At 39.1% G+C, this 13,771-nt stretch overlaps 1 protein-coding gene across 1 annotated transcript in view; it reads left to right on the forward strand.

The window, feature by feature from the left end:
- LOC132891154 (protein FAM124A) overlaps positions 1–7,397 on the forward strand; it is a 34,666-nt gene extending 27,269 nt beyond the window's left edge. Inside the window, exon 4 of the mRNA XM_060928622.1 lies at positions 6,514–7,397. Within this exon, the coding sequence (XP_060784605.1) occupies positions 6,514–7,191 (678 nt within the window). The 3' untranslated portion in view covers positions 7,192–7,397. The remainder of the gene's footprint in view (positions 1–6,513) is intronic.
- The last annotated feature ends 6,374 nt before the right edge of the window (positions 7,398–13,771 follow it).

Below are 13,771 nucleotides of genomic sequence, written 5' to 3' on the forward strand. Positions count from 1 at the left end.
TAGTGTGGGGCGGGGAGACACGAGACAACGGCACAGTAAGCCAATCAGAGTAGATTTGGACAACATATGTAGGTAGGCCACGCCTACTGCACTACTGCGCACGCTTTCAATCGGAAGAGCCAGCGATGGCGAGCGGTCAGCCCAGCACTGCGCTTTCACACTGGAAATACAGCCATTACTTTTCATTACTTGAAATAAAAGGCAAGAGTGTTTACGTGCAATGCACATTATGTCGAGGAACAAAGCGTTTGTCCTCGTCAGTGGCCAGTAATTAGTAACATAATTTTAATAACTGCAAAAATATATTACATTTGATAGATGTCTTATCTCACATTGTCCCACAAAAATATTAATATAGTGTAGATAATGTTACTAACTGGTTCTGTTAAGTGTCCATTTCAGTCATTAAACACATTTAACATTCACTTTTATTATGATTACACTAATTGAATTTGATTTTTTTTTTTTTTTTTGGGGGGGGGGGGGGGGTAAACAAAATGTAACGGAATAATTACTTTCCCTGGTAATTAGTTACTTTTATGACAAAGTAACTCCGTTACTAACTCAGTTACTTTTTGGGAAAAGTAACTAGTAACTATAACTAATTACTTTTTGAAAGTAACGTGCCCAACACTGGTCATAATAAAACATCAATAGCCTACTGCGCGCATTATTTGAAGGGCATACGACGAGCCTTGTGCTCCGCGAACTCGTCCACGATGCTCTGTATGTCACTGATTCAGTGAGCTTTTAAGCGGTAGTCTCACGACCCGAATAGTAAATAATAAACATGGAGGACATGGAGTCGTTAATGTTGCTGGTCTTGGTGCTGTGGCTTGTTGTCACCAACAACGCCAACAGATACTGACTGGCAAGAGCGTATAGATGAGGCGAGGCGCATAAAGCTTCAGAAATTCTCGTAATTCGTAATTATTCTTCTTCCGGGTTTGCGGTGTTTACAGATCCCAGCGCGCTCGCGGGGCGTGTGTGGGCATGTGAGGACACTCCTCCTCACCAATCAGTGCACAGGGGAGTGTCTGCTCACGCCCCCAGCCTCACTCGGCACGGTTTGGCTCGCTTCAGCCCCACTCCAAAACGGTGCGAGTTTTAGGGGCTAAGCAGGGCTGAAACGAGCCGAGTCGTGCTGGTTTTTGGTAGTCGAAACGCGAGCCGTGTCGGGCTGAAGTGAGCTGAAGCGAGCTGAAGTGAGCTGAAAAAGGGTAGTGGAAAAGGGCCATAAATATCAGCTAAAACTATCAAAGTTCTTAAATAATATTTAGGATGGCTATTGTTTTGCTGTTTTGTGGATTTTAGCATACATTTCTGTGGCTTGTGGCAATAATATAGAATTGTACATGATCAAAGTTGATTTTAGCTTGGGTTTTACATTATAAGAAAGAAAGACTGACAGTGACATATTAGGTTGGTTACAAATTGGTTCAACTTATTCACATCTGTAAAATACAGGCCTAGGTGATATCTCTGGGAGTGGTTTTGATGCATTACATGTTGCTTTATTTTTGCATGGTGAGGTTGACATTTACATGGAATTGCCCTATACATGATCGAAATATACAGTATAAGGGCATGTGTAAAGTTTGGTCTGTACAGTTACATTATGATCAGGGAAAAGTTCCTCACTGACAGATTTATGCAGTGAACATATTCACTTTTGGGGACCATTTTCAAAAGTTCTGATTTGTTTTAGTGGAGCATTAAACTGTTATGACAGCCATGACTATAGCAGAAGGTTGTTATGACTTGGACCACACCATCACATTCAGATTTATCAGACCTCCACATTAATTAAGTGTTGTGGAAATGTTTATTCATTATATAGTGCGTCTAAAAATGAGGAAGGGGAACAGTGGGCCATGTTTAAGGATCCCGAGGGTCTCTTTCAGTTTAAAATACAGGTTTAGTGCCCCCCAGTGTAAGAGTTCAGAGGCTTAGGCATAGATCTTTATCATGATGCATGTTTGAGGTTTTTACAAAACTCTGAAACAGGATGTGATTTTTGAATAATCTGACTAATTTGACCCGAGCTCATATAACTGATTTATTCTTCACACTTTGAGTATTTTTGCAGCATTTAAAAAAAAAAAACACCTCTAACTCAGGGTCAGTCAAATAAATAATTTGTATGTATAAAGTAAAAATCATTATTTGTATGTAGTATGCATGTATGACATGCGCTCAAAGGTGTTAGTGGGGATTTGTTTCCATGCAGCTGAAGCTAATTCATCACTTGCGTTAAAATCACTGCTCGTTTTCATGCCATGTAACCATTTCATGAATAAGAGAGAAGCTTTGTACATACGTCATTGTGTACTGTCCAATCAAATTGTATTTATTTACAATATTTATCCAAGGTACAGTCTGTTATCAGCCAATCTTGCCATGTTTATGATACTGCCGTAATGACAGTTCCACTGTGAATGATGAGAATAATCTATAACATGCCTTACGAAGGTTTGCTCCTCTTGCAGTAAACCTTGTGTACTTCATTGCCCATCACTTTCAATATTCCTGAGCTCAGACTGTAGCTAACCGGCTTTCAAATAGAAACCAGAAAAATGCACAACTTTGATTGGTTAATCCTGATTCTCACCATTAGTGGTTCAACAAGTTAAAAGATGTGTTCATTTTGCAGGGGGGTTACAGTGGTGCTTGAAAGTTTGTGAACCCTTTAGAATTTTCTATATTTCTGCATAAATATGACCAAAAACATCATCAGATTTTCACACAAGTCCTTAAAGTAGATAAAGCGACCCCAGTTAAACAAATGAGACAAAAATATTGTACTTGGTCATTTATTTATTGAGGAAAATGATCCAGTATTACATATCTGTGAGTGGCAAAAGTATGTGAACCTCTAGGATTAGCAGTTAATTTGAAGGTGAAATTAGAGTCAGGTGTTTTCAATCAATGGGATGACGATCAGGTGTGAGTGGGCACCCTGTTTTACTTAAAGAACAGGGATCTATCAAAGTCTGAGCTTCACAACACATGTTTGTGGAAGTGTATCATGGCATGAACAAAGGAGATTTCTGAGGACCTCAGAAAAAGCGTTGTTGATGCTCATCAGACTGGAAAAGGTTACAAAACCATCTCTAAAGAGTTTGGACTCCACCAATCCACAGTCAGACAGATCGTGTACAAATGGAGGAAATTCAAGACCATTGTTACCCTCCCCAGGAGTGGTCGACCAACAAAGATCACTCCAAGAGCAAGGCATGTAATAGTCGGCAAGGTCACAAAGGACCCCAGGGTAACTTCTAAGCAATTGAAGGCATCTCTCACATTGGCTAATGTTAATGTTCAAGAGTCCACCATCAGGAGAACACTAAACTACAATGGTGTGCATTGTAGGGTTGCAAGGAGAAAGCCACTGCTCTCCAAAAAGAACATTGCTGCTCATCTGCAGTTTGCAAAAGATCACGTGGACAAGCCAGAAGGCTATTGGAAAAATGTTTTGTGGACGGAAGAGACCAAAATAGAACTTTTTGGTTTAAATGAGAAGCATTATGTTTGGAGAAAGGAAAACACTGCATTCCAGCATAAGAACCTTATCCCATCTGTGAAACATGGTGGTGGTAGTATCATGGTTTGGGCCTGTTTTGCTGCATCTGGGCCAGGACGGCTTGCCATCATTGATGGAACAATGAATTCTGAATTATACCAGTGAATTCTAAAGGAAAATGTCAGGACATCTGTCCATGAACTGAATCTCAAGAGAAGGTGGGTCATGCAGCAAGACAACGACCCTAAGCACACAAGTCGTTCTACCAAAGAATGGTTAAAGAAGAATAAAGTTAATGTTTTGGAATGGCCAAGTCAAAGTCCTGACCTTAATCCAATCGAAATGTTGTGGAAGGACCTGAAGCGAGCAGTTCATGTGAGGAAACCCACCAACATCCCAGAGTTGAAGCTGTTCTGTCCGGAGGAACGGGCTAAAATTCCTCCAAGCCGGTGTGCAGGACTGATCAACAGTTACCGGAAACGTTTAATTGCAGTTATTTCTGCACAAGGGGGTCACACCAGATACTGAAAGCAAAGGTTCACATACTTTTGCCACTCACACATTATGTAATACTGGATCATTTTCCTCAATAAGTTACCAAGTATAATATTTTTGTCTCATTTGTTTAACTGGGTTCTCTTTATCTACTTTTAGGACTTGTGTGAAAATCTGATGATGTTTTAGGTCATATTTATGCAGAAATATAGAAAATTCTAAAGGGTTCACAAACTTTCAAGCACCACTGTAGGTATAGAATTGCAATGATGACTCCATTGACCTTTTATGAACATCATTATAGTGCAATGCACACTTTGGATGCAAAGGAGCATGACCATTTGAGAAAAGAACAAGGTGGAAACCATCAAGGGTTCCTGCTGTGTGTCCGTCTCCTTATTCACGTTCCTCACAGACAGGATCAAGTCGTTCCTTTTACATAAAGTAGCTTGGAAATTATTTATCTGACTGAACTGAAGTAAAACACTATATTACAAGGCTTTTAAGAAATAGATCAGCCGGAGCCTCTCCAAGACGATGCAACAGAGCGGTTTGATACGAAATCTGCATTGTTTCTAAATCACTAACTACATTTTAAAGTCACTGCCATTCACTTTTAAATAGATAACATTGCAGAGGAGTCATACAAATGTTTTGCTGTGAATGAGCTCTCAGTATAATTCAGATTTGAATTATATAATAAAATGACACGGAATTTGGAGTCCAGAGAGATACCAAGGTCCCTACCAAAATACACTCAATCACAGACACCACAAGTGTTCCAAAAGCCTCTACTTTTCATTTTCTATGTACTGGATTCAATCAAAGGAAAGAATATTTAGATTTTTTTTTTTGCATGTACACAGTTGAGTTGGATACCTTAAAATGCATATGAAATTATTTTTTTTTTTCAGTTTTTACCTTCTGTGCAATAAGCAAATAAAACACTTGTATGGGGAAAATCCATAGAAACAAAAGAAAACCCTATTAAATTTTAGTCCAAAATCCCAGCTATATCTTAAAAAAAAAGTATATTATATATATATAAAATGTATGTATGTGTCCAGAGGAAAGGGATGAATTTTATTGCGGGATGCACTTTGATGACGTCACGTTGGTTGCAAAGTGTTTGTTTTTCATAAGATAAGATAAACTTCATTCATCCCTCGGTGGGGAAATTTACATGTTACAGCAGCTTACAAATAGAAAAAGAGTCAGGAATAGACAGTAACAAAAAATAGAGTGCATTAAGAGTATTTAAAAAACCCTATAAAAATATATCTATGTATAAAAATTAAAACAGTTTTTAAAAAAAGTAAAAAATACAGGCTGTGTACATAATATACACAAGTAAATAAGAATAGAACTTCAACTGAAATAGAATACTGCACAAATAAAATACTTGCAACTGGAATAGAAATTGAATATTGCACCAGGTAGTGAATGTTAATTTATTACACAGCATAACACAGATAATGAGGATGGAATGTGTGTGTAAAGTAACCAGAAATGACCAAAAAAAACCCCAAAAAACCAAAACCACAGGTTATGAACATAATTGTACACCAACAAATTAAGAGTGAGACTTAAGTAAGGGGTGGCATGGTGGTGTAGTGGTCAGCACGGTCGTCTCAGGGATACCCTATTAATGAACACGAGCAATAGCCGGACAACCGACATGTGTGTATGCAGTAAGCCTGCTGTAGCATCTCATCATTTTGGCTTGTGAACATACATGTTAATGCTACTATAAACATAAACGGATGGCGCACACCCTTTACATGTCGTCTACAGTGCAGTCCAGGAATACAGTATGTTATGTCGATGCACAACGTTCCCACACCCTGTTAAAATCCAACAGGACTCGCCCAGCTTGCTTTTCACTGCATTTGTGTCACGAGTGAAAAAAACTAAGCTATAGGACCTATTATTAAATACAAATGTATACCATGAACTCTTCAGCTCAGTCCCACATAATGATTTAAAACTTTATTAATTAAATAACAAAAGCAGCAGGCATATCTCGGTATCTACAATACTGAAACTACTTTTTGGACGGGGGTGGCACACCTTCCTTTAAATCCGCGCCAGGGCAGTTTCCAGATGTCCCGCAAGCCGAGCGTGAACTCTGTTGTACCAAATTCAACCTGCCATTACTCCCAAAGTACTGAACAGATCTTAATGAGAGAAATTTATTTGGAAAGCAGAGATTGTAAGCTTTTTAATGATGGTATTCCCGATATAAAATATTCAGGAGTTAAGCAATGACAGATTTGGAAACTTAGATGAGTGTCTGCATGCACAATTTTCACAACACGGCCAGCGAGCCTACTATAGATACACACCTCAACAGTTCAGGTTCTCTACTAGTGAGTTGAAAGTTGTGAGTTCAATAACACTGCACTAAGATCCCTTATACAGTGTCTTAATATCAATCACAATAGATTAGTATTGAGCAAAGCTGTAACTTTTCTGTGTGTTCTTCCTTCCTTCAGGTACAGGGCTCATCAGAACAGTCAAGGGACACCGTTCCCTCCTCTTCATCTTCAGACACTCCATATTATTCACCATCAAATGGTTACGGCCCTGACGCCTATCGGAAACGTCGCTGCCAAAGCACGTCCTCCTCCCATCCTCAGAATCCACTCATGCAGTCTTCTCAGACTCCTCTACCACTGCAGTGTAAGCAGGAAGACTTGGAGAGTGTTCAGTGTAGCCAGGAAATTGTGTGTGCTGGATGGACAGATCTCCATACTCACTCCCTAATCTCAATGGCAACCGAAGCATTTCATTCAGTAAGCACCTCCCATCCTTCCAGCTCCTCCTTTCTAACAACGCCAAGGTTCCGGATAAACGTAGACACATTAGTGGGAGCTGAAGAGACAGATGTAGACACGGGACAAGCAGTAATCAGCAGATCTGTAGATCTTTCTGTGGTCTCTGCTTACTTGCTCCCACAGACAAAAGCTCGAGTTCCTCAGCCTCTGTCTGAGTCTCCGGAGTTGTTCAGCATCACATCATCTCCAAAACCTTCAAATAAAACAGCATCACTTCCAAAAAGTGTGCGCGGTCTTCAGGCCAATTCGCAGTGGAGTAGAGGCATGCATCAGAGCAATGGCGCCGATATAACTAAAGACTGCACGGAGGAGGACAAACAGGAGTTCTTCATCTGATGCACAATCACTGGATAATGAAACCTAGGTTCATCTTCAGTAACTGCTTTCAGGGTCATGGTAGATCCAGACACTATCCTGCATTCAGACATGTTGTTTAATTACTTCGTAATGATGTAAAATCCAATCCAGTGCACGTGAGTAAATGCAAGTTCAGAAGAAAATAATTCCATCTGCAAGCAAAGTAAATTCAGTCACATTTTCCAATGAACAGGATATCAGGAAATTACCAATGACACGGGATTCATTTCCAGCAGACGTGATATTGTGAATCCTGTAGACTGGTTTGGGATTAGGATTTAGGAAGGTTGAACTCCGTGTAAAGTGGGCGATCATTGCTCTGTACTTAGAGTTCATATAGAGACCACTTTGTAAATACTGTATGAACTTGCAAGACATGCTCCTTAATATGTTTTCCAAATACGTCTTTGCTTCATAGATGGAGAATATTGCATGAATATTTACAAATGTTATTTAACCCTCTAATGTTGCAGCTGTTACTTGGTATAAAAAGATCATTTTCTTTTAATAATTACCTTTTGGTTGTAGAGAGGAACAAACCGAAAAAAAAAAAATCTGTCAGAAGTGTTTGTTCTAAATTTTGCTAACAAGTTTGTATTTGTACATAGATTTGTTTTATTATGATTTTTATGTGGTGGTGGTGGTATCACTGTGCATATAGTGTTGTTTGGCTAAAGGGGTAAAAAGAAGAAAAAATCCAAATGTACTGATATGTCCCTCACCAGTAGAAAAAGTTTCAGTAGAAACTAAGGTGACATCAAAACTTCATAATAAACCAATAGTGCACTAGTATAATTGTATGCAATTTGGAATATGGTTTAAACACAGAGCAGCAAGCGCAAGCGAAAAAATCTGAGAAAATCAGGGAAAGTGTCAAGTGCAGCTCCAGGGAACACTGATGCTAAAAAATAAATATATTCTGATCACATACATTTTTATTTAACTCATCCCAATAAAGTCCCTACACACACAAAAAAAAAAAATTAGTGCATCTCAAACAATTATATCATGTTTTTTTCCATAATTGAATTCAAAAAAGTAAACTTTCATATTGGGGGCGGCACGGTGGCGTAGTGGTTAGCGCTGTTGCCTCACAGCAAGAAGGTCCTGTGATGACCTGGCAACTTGTCCAGGGTGTACCCCGCCTTTCGCCCGTAGTCAGCTGGGATAGGCTCCAGCTTGCCTGCGACCCTGTAGAACAGGATAAAGCAGCTAGAGATAATGAGATGAGATGATGAGATTTTTTTGTTTTAATTTTGATTATGGCTTATAGCTCATGAAAATCAGAAATCCAGTATCTCAAATTATTAGAACATTTCCTAAGATCAATCAAAAAAGGATTTACAATGCAGAAATGTCCAACTTCTGAAAAGTATATTCATTTATACACTCCATACTTGGTTGGGGCTCCTTTACCATGAATTACTGCTTCAATGCGGTGTGGCATGGAGGCGATCAGCCTGTGGCATTGCTGAGGTGCTACTGAAGCCCAGGTTGCTTTGATAGTTGCCTTCAGCTTGTCTATATTTTTGGGTCGGGTGTTCCATCTTCCTCCTGACAATAGCCCAGATATTCTCCATCGGGTTCAGGTCAGACAAATTGGCTGGCCAGTCAAGCACAGTAATATCATGGTCAGCAAACCATTTGGTAGTAGTTTTGGCACTGTGAGCAGGTACCAAGTCCTGCTGGAAAAGGAAATCGGCATTTCCATAAAGCTTGTCAGCAGGTGGAAGCATGCAGTGCTCTAAAATCTCCTGGTAGATGCTGTGTTGACTTTGGACTTGATAAAACACAGTGGACCAACATCAGCAGATGACATAGCACCCCAAGTCATCACAGACTGCAGAAACTTCACACTGGACTTCAAACACGATGGATAATTTGCCTCTCCACTCTTTCTCCAGACTCCAGGATTTCCAAAGGAAATGCAAAATTTACTTTCATCTGAAAAGAGGACTTTGGACCACTGTGCAACAGTCCAGTTCTTTCTCTCCTTAGCCCAGGTAAGACACTTGAGATGTTGTCTCTGGTGCAGGAGTGGCTTGATATTTGGGATGGGACAGTTGTAGCTCCTTTCTTGAAGATGTCCGTGCGTGGTGGCTCTTGATGCACTGACACCAACTTCAGTCCACTCCTTGCGAAGCTCTTCCAAGTTCTTGAATCGACTTTTCTTGACGATCCTCTCAAGGCTACGGTCATCCCTGTTGCTTGTCCACTTTTTCCATCCAGCCTTTTCAGCAATGACCTTCTGTGGCTTACCCTCCTTGTGGAGGGTGTCGATGATCGTCTTCTGGACAACTGTTAAGTCAGCAGTCTTGCCCATGATTGTGGTTGTGCACTGAACTAAACTGAGATACACACGGTATTTTTATACTGTTTTACTCAAACTCAAAATGAAATATTCTAATAATTTGAGATACTAGATTTCTGATTCAGGAGCTATAAGCCAAAGTCAAAATTTAAACTATAAGCCTTGAAATATTTCACTTGATATGCAATGAATATATGAAAGTTTAACTTTTTGAATTAAACTACAAAAAAAAAAAATAATAATCATGATTTAGATCTGGATTCTGGCTGGGCTAAACCTTGATCTTGTTTTGCTGAAGTAATTCCTTTGTTGATATGGAGGTGTGCTTCAGGTAATTTTCATGAGAAAGGTGAAGGTCTTCATCTGAAATGTTTTAGCAGAAGCCTTAAGGTTTTATGCCAAAACTGACTGGTACTTGGAGCTCTTCCTTATTCCCTCCATCTTGTTTAAAGTCCCAGTTCCATCTGAAGAAAAGCAGCACCAAAGCATTATACTGTAGCTTCCATGCTTCACTGTGATGCTCACAACGGTGTTCTTTTAATGTTCTTATCCACAAGTCCACGGGTTTTGGGAAATTGGATGTTTTGGTTTTTATTCCAAACTTTAACTGGGCTTGGATGTTTTTCTTGTTTGTCTTTCATCTTGCCTACCCTACTCTGTATCCCAGACATGCAGAATTCAAGAGATTGTCACATGTAGGGAACAACCTGTACTTGCCAGAAATTGCTGCAATTCTTTTCATGGTGCTGTAGGCCTCTTGGCAGCCTCCGTGACCAATTTTCTCCTCGTTTTCTCATCAATTTTAGAGGAATGTCCTGTTCTTTCTCAGTAATGTCACTGTTGTGCCATGTTTTATCGACTGTTTGATTATTGTCTGTACACTGTTCCATGGTATATCTAGTGCCTAAGAGATTTTTTTTTTTTGTAACCGTCTCAGCTTTGGAAGCACTTTTTTTTTTTATAAACAGCCCATGGCTTTTCCAGGTGGATGTTATCATGATATCAAGGAAAATCCTATAGGAGCAACCTGTACTTTTATGTGGGGTTCTTCAGTCACTTTAATTGATACTGCTATCTACTGTATACTCCTTAGCATTTAACATGAGTTTGAATGTGATGGGATGATTCTGAACATTGCCACTTGAATGGGTGTACACACTTATGAAGGGTGGGTAAACGGGACGTTTCTGGGTGTTACTTGATTTTTATAAAGTCGCAATTTCACAATAAAGGTGAAAAAGGCTCTGACATAGGTTAACTTTGTTTCTTTTTTTTATATCACAAAAACCTGCCATTTTAACAGATGCATATAGACTGTTTATGTCCACTGGAGGTGTGAATGCGCATGGTGTTGGGATCGGCTCCAAGAACACCATGAACACTTAACAGGGTAAAGCAGTCACTTAAGATGAATGAATATACATAATTATTTGTGGCGTGTCAATGCCAAAGTGAAAGATCAGTATGCAAACAAGACGATAGTCATCTATATCCCCCCCTATATACCAACTACAGTGGTGCTTGAAAATTTGTGAACCCTTTAGAATTGTCTATATTTCTGCATAAATATGACCTAAAACATTACCAGGTTTTCACACAAGTCCTAAAATTAGATAAAAAGAGCCCAGTTAAACAAATGAGACAAAAATATTATACTTGGTCATTTATTTATTGAGGAAAATGATCCAATATTACATATCTGTGAGTGGCAAAAGTATGTGAACCTCTAGGATTAGCAGTTAATCTGAAGGTGAAATTAGAGTCAGGTGTTTTCAATCAATGGGATGACAATCAGGTGTGAGTGGGCGCCCTGTTTTATTTAAAGAACAGGGATCTATCAAAGTCTGATCTTCACAACACGTTTGTGGAAGTGTATCATGGCACGAACAAAGGAGATTTCTGAGGACCTCAGAAAAAGCATTGTTGATGCTCATCAGGCTGGAAAAGGTTACAAAACCATCTCTAAAGAGTTTGGACTCCACCAATCCACAGTCAGACAGATTATGTACAAATGGAGGAAATTCAAGACCATTGTTACCCTCTCCAGGAGTGGTCGACCAAACAAAGTTCACTCCAAGAGCAAGGCGTGTAATAGTCGGCAAGGTCACAAAGGACCCCAGGGAAACTTCTAAGTAACTGAAGGCCTCTCTCACATTGGCTAATGTTCATGAGTCTACCATCAGGAGAACACTGAACAACAATGGTGTGCATGGCAGGGTTGCAAGGAGAAAGCCACTGCTCTCCAAAAAGAACATTGCTGCTCATCTGCAGTTTGCTAAAGATCACGTGGACAAGCCAGAAGGCTATTGGAAAAAATGTTTTGTGGACAGATGAGGCCAAAATAGAACTTTTTGGTTTAAATGAGAAGCGTTATGTTTGGAGAAAGGAAAACACTGCATTCCAGCATAAGAATCTTATCCCATCTGTGAAACATGGTGGTGGTAGTATCATGGTTTGGGCCCGTTTTGCTGCATCTGGGCCAGGACGGCTTGCAATCATTGATGGAACAATGAATTCTGAATTATACCAGTGAATTCTAAAGGAAATGTCAGGACATCTGTCCATGAACTGAATCTCAAGAGAAGGTGGGTCATGCAGCAAGACAACGACCCTAAGCACACAAGTCATTCTACCAAAGAATGGTTAAAGAAGAATAAAGTTAATGTTTTGGAATGGCCATGTCAGAGTCCTGACCTTAATCCAATCGAAATGTTGTGGAAGGACCTGAAGCGAGAAGTTCATGTGAGGAAACCCACCAATATCCCAGAGTTGAAGCTGTTCTGTACGGAGGAATGGGCTAAAATTCCTCCAAGCCGGTGTGCAGGACTGATCAACAGTTACTGGAAATGTTTAGTTGCAGTTATTGCTGCACAAGGGGGTCACACCAGATACTGAAAGCAAAGGTTCACATACTTTTGCCACTCACAGATATGTAATATTGGATTATTTTCCTCAATAAATAAATGACCAAGTATAATATTTTGTCTCATTTGTTTAACTGGGTTCTCTTTATCTACTTTTAGGACTTGTGTGAAAATCTGATGTTTTAAGTCATATTTATGCAGAAATATAGAAAATTCTAAAGGGTTCACAAACTTTCAAGCATCACTGTATATACCAAGTTTCAAGATATTGTCACATTTCTCAAGTTCTGCTGCAGGAAACCAACCGTACCTCTTTACACTGACCTCAGCAGCCCATGGCATAAACCCACCGGACCTTTGGTCCAGGTGAGCTAAAAATTAAAATCTCACATTTTAGTACCAAAGGGCACTTATACATTACTTAACACATATACTGACTTTCAAGACCATACCACTCAGTTTTCAAGTTCTCCAGAAGCCAAACCTACCCCTAAGACTAACCTGAGAGACCAAGTCTGAAATTGTTTCCATGGAAAAATGAACATTTTTAGATTTTTAAAAGGCACGTCTACATCACCTTGTTACCATGTATACCAAGTTTCAAATCTGTTTCCTGAATAGTTTTGGATACATGTTCCAGAAATTAACACTGCTCTTAGAAACGAAGTTAAAATCTATTTTTTAAATAAAATTTTGAAAAATACTTTTTTCTACAATAGTAAAGAGACACCAGTTCACATGTTGCTTGATGTGTATACAAAGTTTCATGAAGATATCTTCAGTAGTTTAAAGATATGGCCCAGAAATGAAAACGTGACCAGACTGACAGAACCCATTTCTATATCCCCTGCCAAACTTCGTTTGGGCGGGGAATATTAAAAAAAAAAAAAGCTTTTCTTAGATTGAACTGCCCCTTGATAGAGTGAATGTAGACCACACTGGGAGTGTCTGGTTTAAAAAAAAAAAAAAACAAACAAAAAAAAAGAAAATCAAAACTTGTATGCTCATTGCATGCCCCCCAATCATTTTTAAATGGATGTTGTCCACCATTATTAATAGAAAATCCTGATGAAAAATCTTATGGCCATTATATGAAATGCTGCCTGAAGGATTAGTTTGAGATTAGATTCTGATAGTGTGGCCAGTAAATTTGTTCCTGATCTTTCTAGAATGCAACAAACCCAATAAAATAAATTTGATAAACTTCAAGAAAAGTTCCACATGGTGTTACAATTTGTGAAAGAAAAATGAATTTTTCCAGCAGCCTCCCCAGGCGGTTTCCAGTGTTTAGGATGCAATGGTAGGGTTAATATAAATTTTTTTTAAAAAAAATAAATAAAATAAAAAAAATGGACAGAGATAACTGCATTGCATTTCACCCCAA

Source organism: Neoarius graeffei, chromosome 9 (genome assembly GCF_027579695.1).
Source record: "Neoarius graeffei isolate fNeoGra1 chromosome 9, fNeoGra1.pri, whole genome shotgun sequence".
NCBI lineage: Eukaryota > Metazoa > Chordata > Actinopteri > Siluriformes > Ariidae > Neoarius > Neoarius graeffei.